Source organism: Hipposideros armiger, unplaced genomic scaffold, assembly GCF_001890085.2.
Source record: "Hipposideros armiger isolate ML-2016 unplaced genomic scaffold, ASM189008v1 scaffold_311, whole genome shotgun sequence".
In the NCBI taxonomy this organism is placed as follows: Eukaryota; Metazoa; Chordata; class Mammalia; order Chiroptera; family Hipposideridae; genus Hipposideros; species Hipposideros armiger.
Window position 1 is genome coordinate 1756722 of NW_017731661.1, and position 24279 is coordinate 1781000.

A 24279-nucleotide genomic window follows, 5' to 3' on the forward strand; every position below is an offset into this window, starting at 1 on the left:
ATATGGCTTAAAGTCCAATACTTGACTCCTGGGACATGCTATATGCACATTTTCTTTATTAATACCAGACCATAAAAAGCAGAGGTGATGTGAGATATCAAAGCAAATAGTTCTGGGATCTGTCATATGATTAGATTGTTTATAAAGCTTCCCAAAGTGGAGGTTGGGGACCACTGGTGTATATGACATTATTTAGGTGGCATACAAATGTTTTTTTATTGTTTTAAATGTAACATTTACATAGTGATTTTCATATACATAGTGAGAGCTGGCGCATTGATTCACATGTTTCACAAACGCCATTAGCAGTGTATCTCGTAAAGGAGTTTAAGGACAAATATTATTAAGCATGTCATGATACTGGTAGAATGCAGATTTGGGAAAGACTGCAAAATCCTGGCCTTTGAGACTAAGAGGCAGGCTAGTTCTCCAACACCACCTTTGTCTACAATTGTGTCACCTCTTCCCAATGTCAGCACTGGTTAAAGAGACGTGGCAACAGCCCCTGGCAGACAGTCCCACTCTGACTGTACCCAGGCTGGACCAAGATCTGACTGCTGTCAGGGCTCCAAGAAGTTGATTATCAGCATGTAGCTCCCAGGAGACTCCTTCTGGGCACAGAGGGATGGAGTGTGGGGCGGTTCTAACCCCTCAGACCTGGTCCTTTATTGCCTTTTGGTTTCCCTTCCTTCTTGGCCTGGTGTCCAAAGACCATCCTCCCCCTCCCCACCTCCCTTGGGATGTTCTACAAGGACCACATCTTAGAACCAGCAGGGTATCACTTGATTCAAACACTTCTTACAAACCAAGGAAGCCAAATCTAAGGCGCTCTACCTTTTCCCCTCCGTGGACCCCAGCCCCTGGGAACAGCCCTTCCGTTATGGCCCCAGTGTCCACAGTTACAGCTCTAAGACATCTATTCAATCACGATAAGAGTGATTGGCCACCTTCCAGGTGCAGAGGGTGGGCCAGTCCTGCTGGGCCCTTTGCACACAGGGTCCGCTTCTTGTATTGTCACAACAAACCTGAGAGGTGGGTGACGTTTCACAGTACACATTTAGAGAGGGTAAGAAACATGCCCCAGGTCCCACAGCAATAGGAAGTGAGCTGGGACTGTCACTCAGGTCCATCGACCACCCAAGCTCATGCTCTTCCAGGCAAAGAAACTCCTAGGCTGCCAGCCAACCGCAGGTGAAAAGGAAAGCGCTGAGGAGGTGCCCGCAGGGTAGCTGGAAGGGGCGGAGTGAGTACAGAGGGTGAGTGTCCCCATGCCAGGGGCCTCGTTTGGAAATAAGCACCTTTTCTCCTCCCTCTTCCAGCTCCCTGCCCTCCCACCAGCCATCCTGTGCAAACTCCCACCACCCTGGCCTTGCTCTCAGCCACCTCTTCTCCGCTGGAAGATTAACGGGACGCCAAAGCACCCCATTGCTCTGCTGGCATAAATTGCAAGAAAAACATTTAGAATATTGATTAAGTGCTTCATGCTAGAAGATTTAAATTTACCTCCTGTATTTCCAGGATTAGCTGACATAATGGGGTCAGTCTGCTGGCACAAATGATTTACAGAACACCCATTGGCAGCTTTCCTTTTAAAACTCAACACTTAAAATTTTCACTTGGTCACAGCCAGTGGAGTCCTGGGTATTTAGCAAGTTTGGATAATCACCTTCCTGCCACATCCAGGCTTCTGGGGTTTGGCCCTGAGAAGAGTTTCACGATCACTGCTGGTCTGGTCTGGCCCCTATCTGGTACAAATGGACTTGGTTTAGGTCTCCTGGGGCACTGGGGGCAGTGGAGGGGTAGGATATGCGGTTCTTCCAAGATGGAAAGACTTGTTTCAGACAGAGATCGTTTTCAATATTCTAGTGCAGTATTTTAATATTCGAATTCAATATTCAAATACTCTCAAATGTAGAACTTAAATGGGTTACGGGCAGGTGTTAGAGATGGGCAAATCCCGTCTGCCCTTCCTGCACCTTCTACGAATCCGTGAATGTTGTGCTGCGTCCTCCAAGTGCCCAGCTCATTTCGATAAGCTTCAACTCTTACACTGTGGAGAGAAGGGAATGTCTATATTGAGGCTTTCCCGGGAGGCCGTGGAAGTGTGCACCTAAACTGAAATCCAGTGGATGCTGCAGGTTCTCTACTCCAGGAAAGGTGCCCCCCTCCATGGCCCATGAGGGCCAGCAGTGTCCCCATGTAGGTAGGGCTGGCATGGTCTCACCACCAAAGAGGATGGCGTGATCCTCCAGTGGGGAGGGGACAGCTGGCCTCTGTATGGCTGATTCTAGCGGTAAGCACTCTTGCAAAGGCCATCCCTTTGGACCCAGGTCACATCTTTTCTGACTGAGAAAGCTGCTGGCTTTGTAGAATGCTACTCTTGAAAGACCCATTAGGATGGAGGGGGAGGGCGACTTGAACTTGAAACTACAACTGCTGGCCCTCCATGTCTCAGCCACAGATATGTTCCATTTGGCTCACCAAAAACAAAACAAAACAAAACAAAACAACAAAAACCACCTGAGTTTGAATATGACCTGTACTGTTCACTAGAGCTCCCACCTGTAACTATCCCCCAGCCATCCTGCCAGCCCTGGCGCTGAGGGTGTGCCCCCGATCTATCAGACCTTCTCCTCTCAACCACCCATCGCATCTCTTTAGGGCAGCAGTTCTCAACCTGTGGGTCACGACCCCTTTGGGGATCGAACGACCCTTTCACAGGGGTCGCCTAAGACCATCGAAAGCCAAAAGGTATTTTAAATAATGATTCATAACAGTAGCAAAATTACAGTTATAGAGTAGCAACAAAAATAATTTTATGGTTGGGGGTCACCACAACATGAGGAAGTGTATTAAGGGGTCGTGGCATTAGGAAGGTTGAGAACCGCTGCTTTAGGGGGAAGGGGCAGAGGCAGTGACACTTTCCCAGGGGTCCTGAGCCCTAGTTGCAAGCCTGGTTCCCCCGGCTCTCTAACCCTGCTTGGCCATGGAAATCGGGGGCCTACAAATGCCACTTTGAGAGGCTTCCCTTTATGCCACCAGAGTTAAGAGGGATACAGGGATGCCAAATAGAGATTTTTCCAATACTTACACTTCCTAAAGATACTGACTTTAAATAAGTGACAAGCACAATCCATTTGGTTTCAATGTCCAGCTTCCAACCACTCAAGTGCACTGGTGATGAAATAATTGGTAGAATTTTTAATATTTCTTTGTTGTTCATGGGACCATTTTGCACAAGTCAAAGAGACACGCCAGCAGTAGCGCTGCTGTGTCACACTTGTTACTGATATGACTGCCAATTAATCCTGACATGGGGACTTGGCAGGTTCCCCAAAGCCTGGTATTTTATCACCTCAGGGAGCCAGCCCTTGGACAGTTCTGTGACATTTTATACTAATCAATCAACTTTCCTTTTTTTTACAGCTGAGCCTTTCATAGGAACTGCGAATGAGTCCTGTACATACCATACCCAAAGCCACCATGGCTCCAAACAGAGCTGTGTTTGGTGTGTTGATAATTACACTTGGAAGCTGACTTTTGAAAATGTTTATTCTTATTGCTTCCCATCCAAGGGGGAAATCTATCTCAAATGTTAAGACAGAAACTCCAGTCCCCGAGAGTTCTCTCTCACATTATTGTATATTTTAAAATATTACAAGAGGGTGCTTCTCGAGGGAAGTGAACTTTAGAGCTGCCAAAGATAGTTGACTTTCTCCAAATCTGTTATCCATGGATCCCAAGCTGGTTTAAGTCAGCTCTGTTCTGAGGAATGACACACACGGCTGGGACGAACGCCATGCCAAGATATTGGGTTGTCGGAAAAGTCAGGACGTATTTTTTCTATGTTTTTCATCGCAAAAATGCGTCATGACTTTTCCGACAACCCAATATTTCCAGGACCCCTTGGCCAATGGCAATTTATCTGGAGACAGCCAGGCAGGACAGATGGGGAGAACGAGTCTCCTGGGGGCCCTACGCCAAAACAGGCATCCTGAATCGGTGCTGGGAGCCACGTTCTCTTGGGCTGAGAGGCCTGTCTCTCATCACTTGCTCACCCCTCGACCCTCTGGCCTCCAGTGATTCATTCAACTATTCTTAATATAAGTCATCCTAAAGAGATCATCAAACTGCAAAAAGTTTTCCTGGCCAACTTTCAGTCCTTTCCCTATACCCTATTCTCCTGGGACTGCGGCATGAAGAAATCCAGCCCTCAGTATGAGCTCCGTGTGGTCCCATGATTCACATCACGGTATCCAGGAAGAACTGGGGCACACGGCTCTCTCAAAACTAGCTTCTTCCTTCCTCCTATTCTTTTCCCCACAGCTTTATTGAGTTATAATTGGCAAATTAAAATTGTATATACTGAAGGCGTACAATGTGACGTTTTGATATATGTATACATTGTGAAAGGTTTACCTCACTCAAGCTAACTAAGATAATATCCATCATGTCACATAGTTACCATGTTGGGGGTTTGTGAGAACAATTAAGATCTACTCTCTTAGCAAATTTCAAGTATCCAATACTGTATTGTTAACTACAGCCACCACGCTATACTTTAGAACTCCAGATCTTACTCATCCTGCACATCGGAAACTTGGTATCCTTTGCCCAACATCTCCCATCTGCCCCACCCGGCAACCTCCTGTGACCACCATTCTCCTCTGCTTCTCAGACCTTGACTTTTCTCGATTCCACATGAATCTGGAGGACTTTATGCAAAGTGAAATAAGCCAGACACAGAAAGACAAATACTGCATGACCTCCTTTTTCTATTTTTCGCTTCCTCCTCGCTGTCCGTTCCTAATTTAAAGAAAGGGCCCAGGCTGTCCAAGGTCATGGAACTAGGCAAACAGTACACTGGCCTTGGAGTCAGAAATCGCAGTCCTGCCAGCGAGTGGCTGTGTGACCTCAGTTAAGTTGTCAGCCTTTCCCTGCCTCCGTTGCCTCATTTGTAAAAGGGAAGGATGTCTGCCATACCTGACTCATGGGCTGAAGGACAAAAAGCAGGCGAAGTGTTTAAAAGAAAAAATACACTGTACACCTTTTAGGGCTAACTCCCACCAATTTTCCCAAGCATAACACACCACCCAAAGCAAGGCACACCACCACCATCTGTTTACTGTTGTAAAGGGACCACCGGGCCAACTGATGTGGGATCAGGCATTGCATGTGACATTCTGGAGTGTTCACTCTGCCCCAAGCACTGAAGCATCGCCACATTGAATCCTCTCAACAATAGCAGCTGGGCCAGCCTCTGGTCTCATAGACGAGGAAGCTGAGGTTTGGAGAGTCGGCAACGCTGCTGAGGACAGCAGCCTGGGTCTGAACACAGGCGTGGCTACACCCCCACGCCCTCACCCCATGCCTCACACGTGCAAAAACTGGCTCAAGCCCGAGTCACCTTAGGAGGAAGGTTTCGTGGACCCTGAAGGGCTCCCTGCAAGGGACATGCTGTTTAGCTCTGAAACATGTGGACTCTAGTGTGAGCATCACAAGGAACACAGGTGTGGCTGTCACCTCATCCCTCGGGTGTCCCACACCTCCATGTGCCCTCTGCCGAGAAGTTAAATGGCAGTCCTGAGATAAACACCATGCTTTAATTTTCCTGTGCCCGTCTATTTAGGAGACAGAATTCCGATCACCAATACAGGGAGGGAACAGGTGCTGTTTCTTTGAAATCACGCTCATGTGTCCTCTGAGGTTGCCAGGGCAACCCTTGGGCAGTACAAAGTCCTCCTTGCAGGGAAGGGTGGTTGTGCAGGTCTGTGTCAGAGGCAAACTATTGTGTGTCTAAGCCACGCACAGCACCATGGAAAGCAGGAGCCAGGCGCTGTGATCTGGCAGGTGGGGCTGGGGGTGATGGGGGCTGTGAGAATACTTCCAGTGATTCTATTCTCCAGAGATGTCATCTATTAACTTAGTCTGATCTTCTAAGAATGTTGACAAGCTGCATCTTGCCTACTATTTGTAAGTTCAGGGAGGAGAGATTTTTTTTTTTTGGAATGCCCATCTTCACAAAGTTTCCCAAACACAGAAGGAGCTTAATAAACAGGCTGCATGCTGTCTCTGCAGTCATGCTCTATGCACTTAGATGCATTCAGAAAAGAACCTGGTTTTGCTGCCACCAAAGCTTGCCTCTGGCCCACTATTATCAGCTCAGGACAGCAGGGTCCTATCCCTCATCTGGCCACTTGTCTTTAAGGATGCTGGAATGTGAGTAGACCCAACAAGAATAGAAAACAGGCCTGGGAGGAAGCAGAATGCTAAGAACTGGCCAGAGCTGAAAACAGGCTGTCTCTGTGGTGCTATGTCTGGCTCCAGACCCACCTTTAACTGGCCGTGGGACTTGTGCAAGTCACTTCCCCTCCCCGAACCTCAGGGTTCTGAGGCAGGCTGGAGCAGGTAGGTGCCATAGTTTCCTCTGGGCTCTGGCATTTTCTGCACAGTGCTTTGGAGATAGAAAGTGCTCAAGAAATGCTTTAAACGACGATGCAGAACATGTGCTTGACCTCGGGCTCTATGGCTGAGGGTGTGTATCGGGGAGCGGAAACCCAGGAAGCCAAGAGGACAGAGACCAAAGCTCAGATGAATAGCATAGAGGATGTCCAAGGAGAAGAGGGGCGATACTGGAGTGAGAAGATATCAAGCAAATCAAAAGTAGAAAGACGGCGCCAATACTTTCTAAAGGAGCAAAGTGGGCATGGGTCAAGATGGCGCTTGTCAAAAGAAGGCCCTGGTGAGCACTCTGGGAAGACTGATCTGCAGCAGGGAGCAAGCGGGGAGAATGAAGGATGTACTCCCGTGTGAAGTGTGACAAGTGTGACAGCACGGTGCTCAGCACGGCAGGAGGCACAAGTCACCACGTGGTCACCACTACCCGCCCACTACAGGGAGAACCATGAAAAGAACATGAGGCCTCCGGGTCCCCGTTGCCGCTTCCGTGGCTCAGCAGCTCTGCAGGCTCAAGCAAAAGCGTTACCTTGCTGAGCCCCGATGTCGTCAAACGAAAGAACAAGGCTGACAGGACTATAATAATAGCATCTCTCCCGCAGCCATCAGGAGAATAACATCCAAAGAGGTAAAGTGTGTGAAAATACTTTGTGAGCATATAAATATGTAATGTCCTGCCAACCAGCTGAATACTCATTACTATGAAAAAAAAATCAATAAAAAGGCAGAATAAGCACTCTACTTTGACTAAAGTAAAAAAAAAACCACTGTGAATACGTTGTAATTCCACCCTTGGAGAGCTGAGCTAACCCCCAAAAAACCTGTGGCCGTTCACACTGGACTCTGTTCACATGAGAGCATTTTGCTGGGCAGCTCCTCACCGCTCCTCTTACTACAGAAAAGCATTTTCTTTTGCTTCCTAAAGAACGAACCCGTACAGGACGCTACATTTGAGCTAACACTTCACTAGTAATGCTGTCTCTGGTTTCCCTTCAGATACACGTTAAATACTCCACATTCAGTTTAAGTGACAGAGATGGGGACAATCCCAAGAGCTCCTTTCTTTTTGATATGCTGCTGCTTTGTAGAGAACACAGAATCAGCAGAATAAATAAACAGCCAATCCAGCTCAACCACCCCACAAACAAGCACCTGCCCAGCCCATCCCCCATATTATAGGTGAAGACACCAAGGGCAGATATATACAGGGGCCTTGACCAAAGCCACACCCCTAGTAAATGGCAGTCTCGCCCCTCTGTGGCACTTGCCAATCTCCATTTATCATGGTTAAAATGTCCTTTTAAGATTCAAACCTGAGCATCATTCATGATCTCTCCTAAATGCATCTCAGAAAATGAGTCTACGTTCCTCCAGACATGCGCTCCACCAGGAAGTTCAGCCCCGGCTCTTACCTGTAAATTTGCACAAGGTGGTAACACATGAGTGGGGATCTCATTCTCAGAGCCTGCTGGCCCCAGGGGTTTGTTCTTGACCCGGAAGGCTGTCGTGGTGGTGGCAGTGGTGGTCTGAGCTGGGAGGGCTGGCTGCCACACAGTCACATCGGAGCCATTGCCAAAAGCCTGAATTGCATTTTCTGCAATAAAACAGGAGGAAATCCAATTTCAAAGTCAAGCAGCAAATGTACCAGACAAGCTACAGCAAGCCAGAGAGGCACACTAGAAATTCTGATGACAGCACCGGACGTCTCTGAACAAAACCCATCCACCTGGCTGTTGAGAGCCAGCCTTTGGGTCAGAAGTTCAAAAACAATTCATTAAACACTGAGCTGGATGCTTAGCTCTGCTCCACGTGCAACATGTATTTATGATGTCCCTATGTACGTGCCTGGTTCTTGCCTTGAGACGCACACACATCGAGCCCTTGGAAATCCAGCCTTGGACCTGTTACTTAGGGTCACAAACACTGTCCCATCTTCCAAGAAAATCTTTGTGCTCTGTCAAAATTACATACTAAAAGCAATCTCATTAGTGCCTCTTTTTGTTGAAAGTACAACATTCCTAATTAGGAGGCTGAGGTGACTCAGTGGCGTTCCCACTAATTTGGCAGACAGTGAAATCAAACAGCAAATAAAGTGTGATTCACTGCCACAGGGCACCTATGATGAGACAGTACGAATGCAACCCGTTTCTTGAAAAGAAAAATCTACCCCGACCCTCACCAACAATATAGCAAAAATGTAAGTAAGATTATTTTTTCCCTTTCGGTTCCCAGTCTTCCAAACAAAATCTACATAATTAGGTAGGAGCAGCCCTGCCTAAATGAAAAAGTTTACAATGTAAAATTTTAAAAGCTATTACAATTTCATGGGATTAGGTTGTTTTTATGGCAAGAGTAAATTGGTTGTGCGTTGTCCCCCTCCCCCAAATGAATAAAAACCAGTTTTTAATCAGTCTTCAGGGATTTGGCCTGGATTTAGGGTTTTTTGTTTTCTTTATATTTCATATTCATTGTCTAAGAAATCAAACGCCTCCATTTGGGACCTGAATGTACAAATAGTTAATATATGACTCCTAGCTGGCATTTTTCGATTTACAAGGCAGAATAATTTAAGCCTAATGTTCCTCTTAGAAGTGACATTTTGTTCTAAAATTGTTATCCTTTAAGTTCAGAAAATTGGAAGCTTGTTTTCTACAACTTTACATTTTTTTAGGCTGTAAGAAACAGCTTCAAGTTAATATAAATGCTTTTTTATGCTCCCAGCCATGTTACATGGCTTAACCGGTGGGATGCAATGTACAGAAAGAGCTACGAGTATATGGGGGACTGGTTTCCTTGAAGGACCCAGAACAACAACAAAAGAACAACAAAACCTTCCTTTTTCTTGCTAAGAAATCTATTGGGTCATCGGGAAAGTCATGACGTATTTTTTCTCTGTTTTTCAATGCAAAATCGCATTATGACTTTCCCAACAACCCAACAGATTCCAGAGACCCTTTGCCTTACATTAAAACTACCTGTGCTTCCCAGGGAGCTGGCTTTGGCACTTGGGTGGTTTGTTTTGTTCATTTGCTCCTTCATTCATTCAAATGTCAATCAAACATCTACTAAGTGCCAGGCACTGCTTTGTGCTGGGGGTGCAGCAATGAATAGCAGTGACAGCAATGGAAGACAGAAGTCCCTGCCCTCGTGGAGGTTACATTCTGGTTGCGGAGGCAAATAAGTAAAATATACAGTCCATTAGGTGGTGAGAAATGTTTGGAGAAAAAGGAAGCAGGGGCAGGGTTCAGGGAGCACTGGGTGCGAATGGGGAGCTTCAGTTTAGATGAAGTGGCCTAGCGGGGGGAAGGTGGCATCTGAAGAAAGGCCTGAGTGACACTAACAGTCACCTCCACCTTCAGCTCATTGTGCTCTCTTCCTCTCACATCTTCATGCACTTTGGTGCAAAAATAACGGTTTCCTTCTCCCCAGTAGCCAGAAGTACACAATAGGTTGGAGTCTTGTTCGTGATAGGGGTAGTTGGTAGTCGGGGAGGTTTGGTTAATTTGAAGAGAGTAGAACTGGGTTATTGCATTTGGGTCGGAATGTACAAGTTCCAGCTCCTTCTACTCTAGGGCCTTTTGCAAGAGACTGCCTTTACAACCCTGCGTCTTTGGTATGCTGTGCCCCTTCTACTCAAAGTATAAGTAGAGCGACTATACAAAATTCTGGCTGGCTTTGGTCCCTGTTGAAAACCGAATGCATTTATTTCTATTGAAAAGTCATTAGCAGTAAGATACCAGACTCTTCTCCCCTTCACCAAAATATTATTAAACAGGGACAACTTTATTTTCTCTGTGAGGGAGTGGTTTTCCAGCCAGCACAAGTATAATCTTTTCTCACTCTGACCTCTATTGTCATTGCTTTATCTTCATTAAATCTTGTATTCTGTCCAAGGAGCATGCGAGATGTGAAAAGGAGGACATACATTTTCTTTTCTTTTCTTTTTCTTTTTTTTTAAGTCAAGACCAAACAATCGGCCCAAGGTATAATTGCATAGGATGTCCAATATCTTGGCAAATGTCTCCATACTTGAGACTCGTTTTGTGGGTTTGAAATTCACTTAAGAATCCAAAAGCTTGTTTTAGTTTTAATGATTCAGTTGCAGCCACATGGCTCAAGCACACAGTGAACAAATCACTTAGATTTGTCTTTTCAACAAAGGAAACAATGAGGAGGTTTTAGAAGTAACATGTGCACATGATAAATTATTGGCTAATTCTTTAGAAATCAGCCACCGTCAAAGCAGTGCCTCATGGAGAAATTGTCATTGGAGGACAGGGCTCTCAGAGGGCTGGCTGAACCTTGATTCCCAGAAACTTGGTCCACACCTGCCACCAGGAAGTCCCACCTGGTCCCTGACGTTCAGGCATCTGTTCTTGTTCAACCGGCCCTTCACTATCGGGCATGACAAAACACCCTCAGGAGACAGGGGACTGCAAAAGCCTTCAGAGCCAATCTTTGGCATGGATAGTCTATGTGAAGACCAGCGCTTTATCTACTGTGCAATGACGATTCTCCTAGGATTCTTGTGCAGTGTACAGCAAAGGAGTAATGTATAAATTACACTCCCTATAGAATGAGTTGAAGGCACCTGATAAATGCATGGTGGCGGCCACAAAATGTGAGTGAGGTGCTCAAGCATCTCAGCTGGGTCATCGCCTTGAGGGCGTGCATCTCGGTGGACAGAAGGGAGGCCTGGCACAGTGCTTCTGAAGATCGTGTGATGAATGCTGCCGTTCACGCCCATACGTTTCCTCCATCCCTCTCCCTTTGGGAAACATGCTTTCCAACTGCCTGAAGGATACTGCAATAATAACCGATGCTATTTCTAAGCAGGGGGCCCCCCCACCCGGACCCCCAGTGCTCAGCTCCCTCTCCAGAGATAACCATTCATCCTCAGGCTGCTGGCTGCACCGCCAGCTTTTCCCACTCAAGAAGTGCTTCTCCTCTGAGCCAGCCCAGAACATCCAGGGGGCTATTGACGTTCACATTCTAATTTTTCTCAGACAGCCCTTGGAGGCCTACCCCCATCTAATTTGCCTGAGTGTCTCACATCGTATATTGTGCCCAGGTTTTCAGAACCATTGGAACAGGCTTTGCGCTGGCTGCCAAGATCAAAATTTGATCTGTGGGTAGAAGTGTTCTTTCCCACATAATGTGCCCTCGGCTATTTGAATCTCTTGCTCGCTCAGGCTTTTGGATTCTTGGTCTTGGCAGCACACAGTTCATCCCTTGCTCTTTTCCATGCTGCTTTATGCCGTGTAGCCAAAAGGCACTGGATTCGCCATCAGTGATCAGGAAACAAAGGATGAAGGAGTGTGTGTGTGTGTGTGTGTGTGTGTGTGTGTGTGTGTGTGTGTGTTGGGGGGTGAGAGGCAGATACAAGAAACACAGAGGTAGAGCTTGAGCTCAGAGAGAAATACGTGTTTACGTGTTGGTTTCTTATGTTTTAAAGAAACTCACTGAGACACGTATTGTCCTTGAAGAAATTCAAAAACTTGTGGCACTCTTCCAGGTCATTCCCACTGTTGCTGCAGTCGCACCACGGGGCCACGCTGAGGCTACTGGAGTCTATGTAGTTGGGGGTCATGACGGTACCTAGAAGAGTAAAATCAGGGTGTTTTATTCTCGTGTGATGATAGCAACTTTTCTACAGCCTGAAAAAAAAAAGTTCCTCCTATGGTGGATGCACCATGGATAATTACAAAGCTTGTGTTTGCTGAGTGGGAAATTACGTTAAGCAGTGCATTTGCTTGGCAATTTATCTTGCACACATAAAATAGTTTACACATTTACTTAAAAAAATTAAAACACAACTCCTTGAGCTGCACTTAGGGTATTTTTTTTTCCCCTGCACAAATGGCATGGGTGTCATGGAGTAGGGGACAATTAACTGAATGCACGAGTTGCCAAGTCCCTTGCATTTCCCTGAAAATGTCATTAATCTTCATCAACAGAACTGGTTTTCCATGCCTTAAAAATCCTTGCAGGACTTTGAATCCCCTCTCCTCAGAGGCAAAATGCTTCTTCAGAGAAACACACAGAAGCTTCGAAGCTATCCTTACGGGTTACCCCACGTCCTGAAGGTATATCATGAGGCCATAGCTCACCCGGCTCTCAACTGACTTAAATGAAGTCTTCCCCTTTGTGAAGGAATTGGAAACGAACAGTGGAAATTCTCTAAGCTGATGGCGCCTAGAGCATCATCTCAATAGTCCTCAAAAAGTCCCCCAAAAAAATACTGGGTGGTCTCTCTTGCCTACATCTTCTTGTATTCACGGTTTCGCAGATGAGCTGTGTACTGGCACAAATAAACAATGCATTTATTACTTAATACAACCCAAATGTCTTCTCCTGGGTGGCTCACACCAGGCACTGCCTACTCATGCCAAGAAGCCTTCTGTTTTTATATATATTTGTGAAAGTAAGAAGTAATAGGTGGTCAGTGATCCACAGGGTATAGTTGGTTCGCAAGCAGAAAAAAAAATTTATTTGTAAGCTCTTCTAGGTCAAGGGCATATCTTCTTTGCCCTACATTCCTTACTGGCTTGAACTAAATGATATGCCATTATACCTTGGGATGAGAACTTCGACCCACAATGAAGAGGGAGCACCTACCTAATTTTGGGTAAGAAAGGAACAGGTACCCCAAACACTGAACAAAGAGGTTAAAGTGTATCTACTGAGCAGGCCCGTCACCAGAGTGGGCCCCTGACATATGGAAGAGGTAGGAACAAGCTTCGTCCTGAAAGAAGTTGGAACCCAATGACCAGTGTGGAGGGCGAGTTCCGGACCCAACAGACAAGTACATTTTGGTCTGTAGAGTTCACTGCCTTGGCAGGTTATTCCCTTAAAATTTAAGGGAATAAAATTTAAGGCTTAAATGATGAGGATTTCATCATCCTCAGGCATGTAACAGTTTGCCAAGCCAGAAATACCTGGCAGCGCTGAGTCTTGGCCACTCATGGAGGATTTAATGAGCATGTATGCCTGGGGGACAGGGACTAAGGTGTTCACAGTAATTACATCTGGGAGTGGACTTGTAGATCCTTAATACTCTCTCCTTTGGGCGTCTCTGTGCTTATTTTTGTTTTTTTGTGTTTTTCTTTTTTTACAATGAGCATGCCTTAATTACTTCTGTTATTTCTTAAACCTGTGATTCCTAGTTGACAAGTAATCCCTACTAGAGGCTAACTTGTTTAAGAAAAGGAGAACGTGAATGTCAATTTGGAATACTGACTTAAGGAAGCTACACTCATTGGACATAGCCATAAAAATGGTCCGTAATCGGTGAAAGGCATTACGCAACAGAGCACAGGGACCCCTTCCGAAAAAGCTGGGATGTAGACACCTGTAATATCCCTGTTGTTAAGTGCCATTGTTGATTTTCCCAACAACTCTTCCTGAAGACACTCTGGTGACAAAGAATTTAGTCTGTGCTGTCCCTCTTGGTGGGAAGTTCTTCCTGCCTGGTGACCTATGTGATCCTGGCAGGAACACACACCCTGGCTGGGACATCACGCTTCTGACAAGGGTGACTCCCCTCACCCCTCCACAGCCTTCACTACGCATTGGTTCCTGACGGCGCTCTGTCACCAAGGCTTCCGCAGTCCCTGGTACCTGGGGCACCATCCTTTCCTCCCGCTTGCCCTGCTTATCCACAGGCACAGATGTGCCTCCTTTCTGGTTCTCTTCCAACTCACGGTGCCTTGTTTAATTGCACTGTTCTCCTGAAGGCTGAGAACCTGGCTCTACTAACGCCTCAGGTCCTGAAAGGCAGGAAGTACTGTTTCTGCTATGTCTGTTCTCAGGGGGGGGAAAAAAACCCCAAAAACAACGAAATCAGCCCCTGCACACCAGGAGCTGAATTACCAAGAACATGAATGGCGAGAAGGACCCCAGCAGTTAGGGGTTTTCTCTCCAAAGGGCCATTTCTGGGAAACAGCCTCTTTGAGTTCCCCAGAAGGACTAAGACTTCCTTCCACGTTCCCTTTTTCCTAATTCAATTGACTTGGTTTGACTTGCTCTCCTCTTCCACAAGCAGGCTTCCTCTCCCGCCCCCCGTACTTTTGTTCTGCATGGTCCGTTCTCCAACTGAGGGGCTTCACAGGTCTTTACCCTGCCATCTTCCTGCTTTTCAATCACTCCTGCTTCCCGCCTTTACACGTCCACTATCCTCTTTTTTTTTTTTCTTGTCTCACAGGTGAGCCCTAAAGGCCTAACATCAAAACCCCAGCACAGAGCATTGCTGGGAGATTGTTCCATTGACAGGCAGTGGCAGGCTCCCACCGAAAGCATCTGTATGTGTAAGCCCGCCTTTCCTCTTCTCCTTGATCTTACCAATAAGCCCTGAGTAGGCCAGGAGGCAGTCCGCATAGTTCTCCTTCAGGCAGCTGCTGACAGACCTGGACTCTGGCTGGCAGTTGGTAAAAAAGTCAGCAAGGCGAGATCTGCAATAGGAAGAAAAGGGAATAGGGCGCTTTAAAATATCCTGAGCCTCTAGACAGACGTAACTCTTCTTTAATTCTTTGTTGATATGCCTTTCTCCAACCCCAAAATGTAGTAAACGTGAACTCTTAAAATGTTAGTATTGTCTCTTAGCATCCCCCACCCGCCCCTGTCCTCACCCACGTGTGCCTGCTTATTTGCAGAAAGGTCTTCAGAGACTATAACGGGAGAAATCAAGGTGCTTTGAAGTTTCCATTCAATATTTATTTCTGACTAGACTTATTTGCATCTTTAGGAAATCTGCTCCTCTGCACACTCACGGGAGATCCACGCTGGGAAAATATTTACTTTATACCGAGACGTGTTCCTGGCATCAAAATGGGATCCTACAGCCCATCTGCTCCCGTAATTCCTACTGGCTTAAAAAATATGTGTATCTGTTTTATAGCTCACCTCTCATCCACCAGCCTAGGGGGCAGTGATTTATTGCAGACAAGTGACAGTGGGGCGGAGTTTGCCTGTCTGCAATTGAAGGGAAAGGCAAGAGGGACAAGGTGACATTCACCTTGGCCACAGTTTCACTGTCTTTGACTGGGTGCGGCGGGCCTGCAGTTGGAGGTGGTACCTGGAGGGTTCACTGATCAAAATGCAGCACCCGTCTGCAGTTTGGGAACTCCGCAGGGCCCAGCACCTGGAAACCCTGGAAGGTGGTGAAGTTACAGAGAACCAGCCATGGACACAGGCTGCAGACATGCTGCTCTGAGGAGGAAGAGGCCTCTTTGGGACCAACTGGCTCTTTTTCAATCTGAAGAGGATATTGTTGGAGGAATCCTGATTGAGAGCTGGGCCACCTCTGAGGTCATCTCAGCAGACAACAGCTCTGCTTCTATGCGAAGGACACAATGGGCTGCCAGAGAATTTAAACGATCTGGCAGTTAAGGAAGACAATGAAGGGTTGTCTCAGCTTTCTTCTTTTTTGCTCCCCCAAGTTGACAACCAACATACCCAGTGCTGTTTTTACTTCTTTCCACCCAATCAACTGTATCTACTTAGCATATTTTATGACATAAACAAGCAGACAGAGCAAGGTAGGGTGGGTGATCACAAGGGTTTGTAAACGGCACAAAGGGAGCACATATGTGTCCCTTCCCCACATCTTTAACTAGAAGGGGATTAAAAGGCCTGATGAGATCAAGGTCACAGCCTACTGCAAACGCCGCGTGAGACTGGTCTCTCCCTGAACCCTTGTAAACAAGGTGTGTCTGAGCCTCCCTATCTGTGCTGATCTGTGTGCTCCGTCTGTCATGTGCCTGCTTCCATCACTGCGAGTCCCCGGGGCAGGTGCTGGAGCTCTGCTTTATTTTCTTTGCACAGCACCTGACACTCCTCAGACAGGCCCTGTATGTGGTTTCCCAGGCAGGGCCATGTGCTGAAGCTAAGTGGCTTGGCAAAATCCTCCACAGGAGGCTCGGGCGTACACGTGTGCGCGCACACGCCTGGCTCTCTCCCACGGTCTGAGCCTCGCCTTGCTGGCGTTTTCTGGCTCTAATTGAACACACTGAAGCGCATAAAACCTGGCCATTTTCTGTAGCCTGGTTAAAGGATTTATTTTTCAGAGGAAATCCCTAAAGGTGGCTCAGGATTACCCAACCGGCTCCAACGGCATCCAGCTTGGATTAAGTGTTAATTTCAGAAGTATCTTCCCGGTCATGAAAGTTAATGATCTAGTGGGACTGGGCTTCTAACTTTGCAAACGCCAACTGCGGTTCAGGCAGCTGAGGCTCCAGATCCGGATACAGCCCGATCAGCTCCCTACTCCGGCAGCCCTGCACTCCTGCCCATCCCCAGATATGGAAGAAAGGCTGCTCTGTCCACGTGTCTTCCGTTTCTTGTGGTCTCTCGAGGAGACTATGAATGGAACAGCCCGTGATGTGGTTTACCGTCCTTTAGAGCGAGGCTACTGCCACCAGACTCATTTTGCTTAACAACCTCAGAATTGACTCACAATTGGACTCTGGAATGAAAGGCTAATTGAGTCAGTCTGCTGCAGAGAGCATAACCCTGATTGGGAGAATAAAACTAGATAATACTGCTCTGAACGGAACCTTGGACAGGCTGGCTTTAGAGAGCTCGCCGGCACAGATCCTGGCCCTCGGACAAGCACCATCAGTGGAGGGAAAGAGGGTCTCAAAATAACAGCAAGCACAGGCCCCACTGCTAAAAGCACTAGCATTTCCAGGGTTCTGTCACACTTGACCCAGCTCCTCGTGACATTTATATGCAGAGACAACAGGATGGTCACATTGCAGGATTCACATTTTACAGAGAGAAAATACTGCAGGAAGAAGTAGTTTATACTGTGGTGTGCTGCAGCCAGCTCATTACAGGCTGACTGGTACATTTGCAGGAGTTTTGTGAGTTGGTGAACATCACAGTGGCAGCTTGAAAGCGGCCCTGGTGGGAGTATTTATGGCACGGTAATCAGCAAACACTACAAATCAGGGCTTTGTGTTGCTCTTGGAGAACTCGTTGTTAAATATTTATCAGCACAGCCCTGTTTAAGAATCAGTTTGATGTGGTCAGTCCCACTGATATAGCATCCATCATGTCTTGAGGGTCAGTTCCAGTACTTCCTGGACCGGTGTCCTCTCCCATACCCAGTCACCTTTGGCCCAAATAAAATGGTGTAGGTAGCACCTATTAACCTCCAGCCCTTAGTACCTTCCAAGGAAAGGAAACGGGCCTCCCCCTAAGATGCTTCCTTTCTAACATCTTCTTCTCTTATCAACACAGTCCTCTGAAATCTCTTAAAGCAATGTGTGCTATAGGTTACAGGTATTGACAAAGCAGCTGAATTTTAGTCCATTCCATTGAGTTAATGAAGTGTCAAGTGCTTGTGATCTAATGATGAATAAGTTCTTGTCCCTGAACACAAACAACTCACCGTCTAGAAGCTGAGAGAAACAAGTAGAAAGATTATAATAACACAGCACCTAAGTCTTGATAAAAGGTAAGAAAGGCTGCTAATCAAAATACTACCTAAAATGACTGAAGTATTTAGTATATGCTACATATGTTTTTACATGCTTTATATTTTTTCCTGACAACTCTAACACGATAGCAACCATTATTTTATTATCCTAATTTTACAGACGAGGGAACCACAGCCTACCAAATTTAGACTCGTGTCAAATAGTGAGGAGTAGTAGCAGGATTTAAAACCACACATTCTGATCCCACAAATTAAGCTTTTAACACTACACAGCTACAGAAGCTGGTTGCAGAGAGGCTGTGATATTGGGACTGAAATTTGGAGGATGTGTAGGATCTGTCAGGTAAAGGTGGAGGGAGAGGGTATTTCAGGCAGAAAGAGGCAGCAGATGTAAAGTAACCACACTCACAATAACCCCAGGGTAACAATAATGCAGTGTCTGTACCTGTCAGACACTGATCTAAGCGCTTGTCATGTATGCACACGTTTAATTCTCACAACCACCTTAGTAGGTGATACTATGAGCCCCTTTTTACAGATCAAGAAACTGAGGCAAAGAGAGGTGACATCTCCCTCCAGGTGGCAGACCTCTCTGGTCGAGCTGGAATGTGACCACATTCCATCTGACCCCAGAGCCAGAGGTCATTTTCAACCACCACACTTAACACATGTATCACCCAGAAAATAGTTACTGATTCGCTGGGGTTGGCAGGGCCACAGGATGCAAAGGGTGAGTGATAGGAGGTGGCGCTGGCAGGGATGCAAAGAGCTTTGAATGACCCATGAGTCTGGGTTTTATGCTAAAAGCAACGGGAGCCACTGAAGGATTTTAAACAGAGAAATACCATGCTCAGATTTGCATGTGAGGAAGACTCTTGGGTTTGTCAGTTGTTTGGCAAAGATTTACTTTAAAACCTACCCTGTGCCCTCACTTGTTCCAGCAGCAATGGGGAGAGCAGGGAACTGGCCAAAGATCGGAGAAAGGGTTACTCAGGAGACTGCAGCCAGCGGTGAACCAGAAGGAGGAAGTGAGGGCTGGAAGGGGAGGAAGGAAGGAGGAAACCCTGAAAGGTATGTATGCATCACTAGAACAGAAGTCAAGACTCCAGCAGGGAAGGAGCAGAATCCAGGCGCCGACGACTCAGCGCACCGTGGTGTTATGAGGGGGAAAACAGGGAGGATGGGTCTGCAAGGAAGGTAGTGAGGTGGGGTGAGGCTGTGCAGAGTGTATGGCACCGTGTGGAGCCAAGTGTCCAGTAGGTTGTTAGAGCCCCAGGCCTTCATCTATCCAGTCACCAAGCACGGCCTGAGCACCTGCTGTCCCCACAGCTCCAGCATCCCAGGATAGACCCTTCTGCATACACCCCCTGCTCACCTGGTTTAAGAATCAGCCTGTCACCTGTTTGAATGGCCTCCCTGCCTGGGCTGCAGTGACCCAAACAAGGAAGCGTTAACATCCAGTGTGGGATTAACAAAGAAAATCCACAATTGGATTTCTTCTGGAGACATGAAATCTCCATGACGACAGAAGTGATGAACACGATTGTTTTTCTGAGAAAATGAAAATGAAATGACTAGGCACTAATGGAAAAACGTATCTCCCTCCGAAAGGGAAAATTTCCCACCATTAAACAGGAGGAAAATGCCGACAAATGCCAAGTTGGCCTTAGGAAATCTGCTGAAGAGAAAACGGTGGTTTATGCAGAAAAGATCATATTAAAGGAAGCATGCTGCTAACTGGAAATAGAAAAATTATTATGATGATAACATCTAGGAGAGCCTTCTCAAACAGCAGATGGTCTTTTGATAGTGGAGAAAAATCATTTACCTACTTTTTTTGCAATGCTTTTAGGAAAATAGTGTTATGGCAAACAGGTAAAAATCATGCTAGAAATGCCCAGTTTAACTCATCCCAGATTATCCTAATCATTTAAATGTTTTTCGAGGACAAACCCATACTTGGACACAAGCCGGGTGTTGGTGGAATGGAGCCCTGGACTACGAATTGTGAGATCTTGAACGAGATCCAGGCTTTGACACTAATTAGCTAGAATTCCTTAAATATGTTGCTTAATTACTTAAGCTCTTGGATTTCCCTCTCACTTCAGAAATACAGTCCTTGGGACACTCGAAGCTACTTGGGGAAAAAAACAACCAAAAAACACCACACTTATTTTCAAAGCATTATTACTCTTACCCACGACTGGATTCTGCCATTACACATGATTTTAGTGTCAAGGTACTTGGTTTCCTTTGAGTATAGAAACTAAGATTTCTCTGGAAGTTCCCCTCATCTCACAGACAAGCTCAGGGCCCAAGAGACTAAGGTCCTGCCCAGAGTTGACATGGGGGGTGGTGGCAGAAGGCTCTCCTTGGAAGAGGAAGTGCCGAGTGCCCATGACAGCCCTGGAAGAGGAAAGTGCAGAGGGTGTTTGTTGGACTTTAATTTTTCTGGAATTTTATTGAAGTCATCAAGTGTACAACTGCTCTCCCTCTGCCACCATTTGACCAGCTTGTCTTCAGAGCCCTTTTTCTGATGTTCCACTGACTTAGCCTCCGCGAGCTCTCTGAGTGCAATGCAGGACCACAGGAGGGGCCAGACGCTGCCGACGGAACTCTGCATAAGAGGGAGGTGAGTCTATCAATGAATCGGGCTTCCCTTCACTATGGGTCTCTAGGACCGCACCAGCGCCCAGGCAAGACTGCGAGACGGGACTGCCCAGGAGAAGCCCAGAACCTGGGGAATGGGATCATGTGGTTAATTAATCTGCTTGTGTGAAAAATCACTAATGTTTTCCTTGGAACCCAAGGTGAACGTGAGGCCTTTCAAGTCATGGTTTTCAATTTAAGCCGTGTAGTTTCTGAACACTTTCTCAAGGGATCAGTTAGGAAGCAAAGAATGCAGGGCCTGGGAGTGACACGCACCTGTGTCTGATCCCAGCCCTGCCTTTTATGCTCTCTCAGCTTTGCAAGTTATCTCATTTCTGCAACTCTCAGCTTCGTCACCTGGACAATGGGGCCAATGCTGTCTAAAGTCACTTTAAATGGTGCCTGTGAGACCAAAATGACAATTATATCAAGTTTCTCACCCAGAGCCCAGAATACACGTTGCCAAATCTATTTTTTACTTCCCATCCCTTCACCTTTTCTCCCCAGTTCCCAGTCCATTCCAATGTTAGGCCAATGTGGCAAAAACACACAGCACACAGAACACCGAGACACATCCGCTTCGTCTATCTTCCGCTGCCTCTTGTATTGCACACTTTGAACAGGCTACATCCATGTAACTGAAGGCAGCAACTTTGACCAAAACAAATTTGGTAAGTCTGAAGCCAGGGATCCTGTGGCATGACTTAAAACCTCTCAGTCACATCACCCCATAATAGACAGGCATTTCAAGAAAAGCCACTTTTGGGCCGGCCAAGTAGCACATTGGTTAAGAGCTGGCTTGGACGCCAGCTCTGAGCAGCAGGGCCCCAGTTCAGATCCCACATGAGGGCCAGTGAAACTGCCCTTGACAGCTAGGATGGTGAACAATAGCTCGACCTGGAGCTGGGCTGCCATGAGTTGCTGGCGACAGCGTAGGCTGCAGTGGGCTGCCATAAGCTACCGTTGAGTGGCCGGCAGCCAACAATGAGCTGCCATGAGCTGCCGTGAGCGGTGTCCAATGGCCGGCGACCGATCTGCCTCAGCCGGGAAGAGCGCAATGATAATACCATCATGGGCCAGTGAAGCGACGTCCTCCACAGCTAGACTGAAGAACAAAAGGACAGCAACTTGTCTGTTCCCCTTCCCCAATTCCCCAATGCTGTTCCCTACCCCAATTCCCCAATAAAAATCTAAAAAAAAAAAAAAAAGCCACTCTTTTTCTCAGGGGCTTAGGGGGAAAAGACATATGTTCAAAATGACTAAATATCAGTAAGTTTGTTAATACTGCTAATCTCTTATGTAGAATAAAAATAATTTGAAAAACATGCTGCTAATATTAGACCTGGGGCGACAAAAGCAAGAGCACTGGAATGGTAATTTTCTGGTACAGTGACACAAAACAGATTTTTCTCTTTCTGTTTTTAGAAAATTACCTTAGCCCTTCTCTGGCAGTCTACTGGAGAGCACATCTGGAAAGCATCCTTGAGCAAATCAGAGCCTATATTAAATACATTTTGCAGGAATGTTTTCTGGCCTTGCTCGTCCCCACTTTGGGCCGTGCACACTGGCTTCCTGGAGCAAAGGACCAGCATTTGCCCCAGAGCACACCCTGGAGGCTCAGGACGCCCGTCAGAAAGCTTGGGTCCTCCCCTGTCTGGGAGTGAGCATGTCCACTCTGGAGCAAAGGCCCCGGGGCAGGTCATGTGTCCCAGGCACAGGTTCCCTAAGCTCTGCCCATCTTGTGTTTCTCAGCCCCTTAACACGGAGTCCCACTCCTGGAGGGATAATTCAAGCCTCAGACAATTGACACACTTCTTGGTGACTTAGCCAGTCCATGGCCCCAGGTGGCTGGGAAAGAGCACTATGAGGTCCAAGATGCCTTCAAGACGTGACTAATGCCTTTGTTTCCTGGGTCCAGAAGGGCCTTGTGGCCCAGTAGAGATTGATGCCTGTTTCCACCAAATCCCTACTCAGCTTCATTCTGAGACTTGGGAGCCTACAACCCTTCCAACACCCCTTCCCCCGCACTCACTCTGAGGACCCCTGACCATGGTTGCTCGTCTGGCTGCTTGGCAGCTCCTGGCCCAGCACATGGGTCAGTGGAGGCTGCAGTGACTGTCTCTGAGCTTGACCCACAGGGCTGTGAGAAAGCCTCAGGGAACACAGATGGAGCACGCATTCTTGTCCTCCATGCATCCTGCTCAGGGTGTCTCTCCAAGGTGAGGGTTCGGTGAAAGCAGGCTGCAGGGCAGAGATGTGATAGTACCACTATATGCCTTAGCCTTTCTGATCACATCAAACTGCAGCAGCTCCCTGAGGGAAGTCCAGGTCAGCATCTGATCAATCTCAGCACCCCTCATGAAGCCACCTTGCCTCAATACTGACAACCATCAATCAACATCTGCAGAGAGGCTCACAGCTCATCTCTATGTGGCAAATCTGAAAAGCAAGTTATGGTAGTTGACAAAGGAATTTATTCCAACTTAGAAAGGGCTCTGGGAAGCCTTTGATTGGATGCCTTAGAGCTGCCCTTCAACCAGGACCTCCTCTCCACGCCCCCCCCAGCCAGTCTTTCTAACGCATACCCTGATGGTCCTGGTATAAGCAGACTGTAAGTCATAATGGGAGCAGAGACACATTGCAAACAGCCCTATGCGGTGTGGCCAAGTCAATCAAGTTGTTTTGTGCTATTCATGCTTCAACATGTCCATTAGTGCAGAAAGCCTAGCTTTGGCAGTATTCATTTTTATGGGAAGAAATTGAGGGAGAAAAGAAATGAGCGGTTTTCTGGATGCTGAAACTATCATCAAGCTCTCAGATATACAATAGCTTTCTGATAATAGCCGATGACAAATATGCTAAAACGCTTCAAGAGGAAATCTTCTCCAGTAAGTCTCATATTTCTGCTGGGAAGCTTTACAAATCCAGTTTGTGACTTGGGGCCACCAGGAGAAATCTAGATGTCCAGCCCATCTTTGGCCAGAAGAACCAGAGCTCAGAATACCAGACCAACATGGTTTGAATTGACTTCCCGTAGAATTCTGCAGGCCCCCTCCATCTCCAGGAGTGAATTACAGAAGCTGCCTCACGTTCATCCTGGAACCTAAGAAGCTCCAAGTCACCTGCTCAGGAACCCTGGGCCGCAAAGGTCACCCACCTATCGCTGCCTTTAATTATTTATGCCCTCTCTTGCTTCAGAAAGAATTTACAGATGCATTCCAATGTAGCTTCAAGGCAACAGAATAAAAGTAAAAATCACTGAAGAAATCAGGGGTCTTATGAAGATAAGAGAGAGGTAGGGATGCAGCTGGTACAAAGCGTACACATACCCCTGGCTCGATAAAGGCTAAGTGTGTGGCTCTGTGCTTTCTGCCAAACACCAGGAAGAGAGGGGAATAACTAGGTCCACAATTCATGATACACCAAAATTAAAATCAAGACAGAAGCTCAGAAGAAATGCTCCCATCGTAGGCAAAACAACGAAGATGTCTACACTCTGAGCCCTGGAACCTGAGACTATGTCACCTGACAGGGCAAAAGGGCCTGTGCAGATGTGATGAAGGCTGTGGACCATGAGGTAGAGAGGTGATCCTGGATTGTCCTGGTGGGCCCAATGTCATCACAAGGGTCCTTAAAAGTGAAAGAGGAAGGCAGGTGAGGAAGTCAGAGTGATGAGATATGAGAAAGGCTGGACCAGCCTTTGCTGTTTTTTGTTTTTGTTTTTGTTTTTTTTT

At 46.8% G+C, this 24279-nt stretch overlaps 1 protein-coding gene across 6 annotated transcripts in view; it reads right to left on the minus strand.

The window, feature by feature from the left end:
* Positions 1 to 24279, minus strand: part of GFRA1 (GDNF family receptor alpha 1) — a 198356-nt gene that overhangs the window by 17399 nt on the left and 156678 nt on the right. For all 6 annotated transcript variants that reach the window (XM_019660118.1, XM_019660117.1, XM_019660114.1 and 3 more), the window contains 3 exons: positions 14797 to 14906; positions 11920 to 12054; positions 7869 to 8050 (listed from right to left, as the gene is read on the minus strand). In XM_019660118.1, the coding sequence (XP_019515663.1) occupies positions 7869 to 8050; positions 11920 to 12054; positions 14797 to 14906 (427 nt within the window). The remainder of the gene's footprint in view (positions 1 to 7868; positions 8051 to 11919; positions 12055 to 14796; positions 14907 to 24279) is intronic.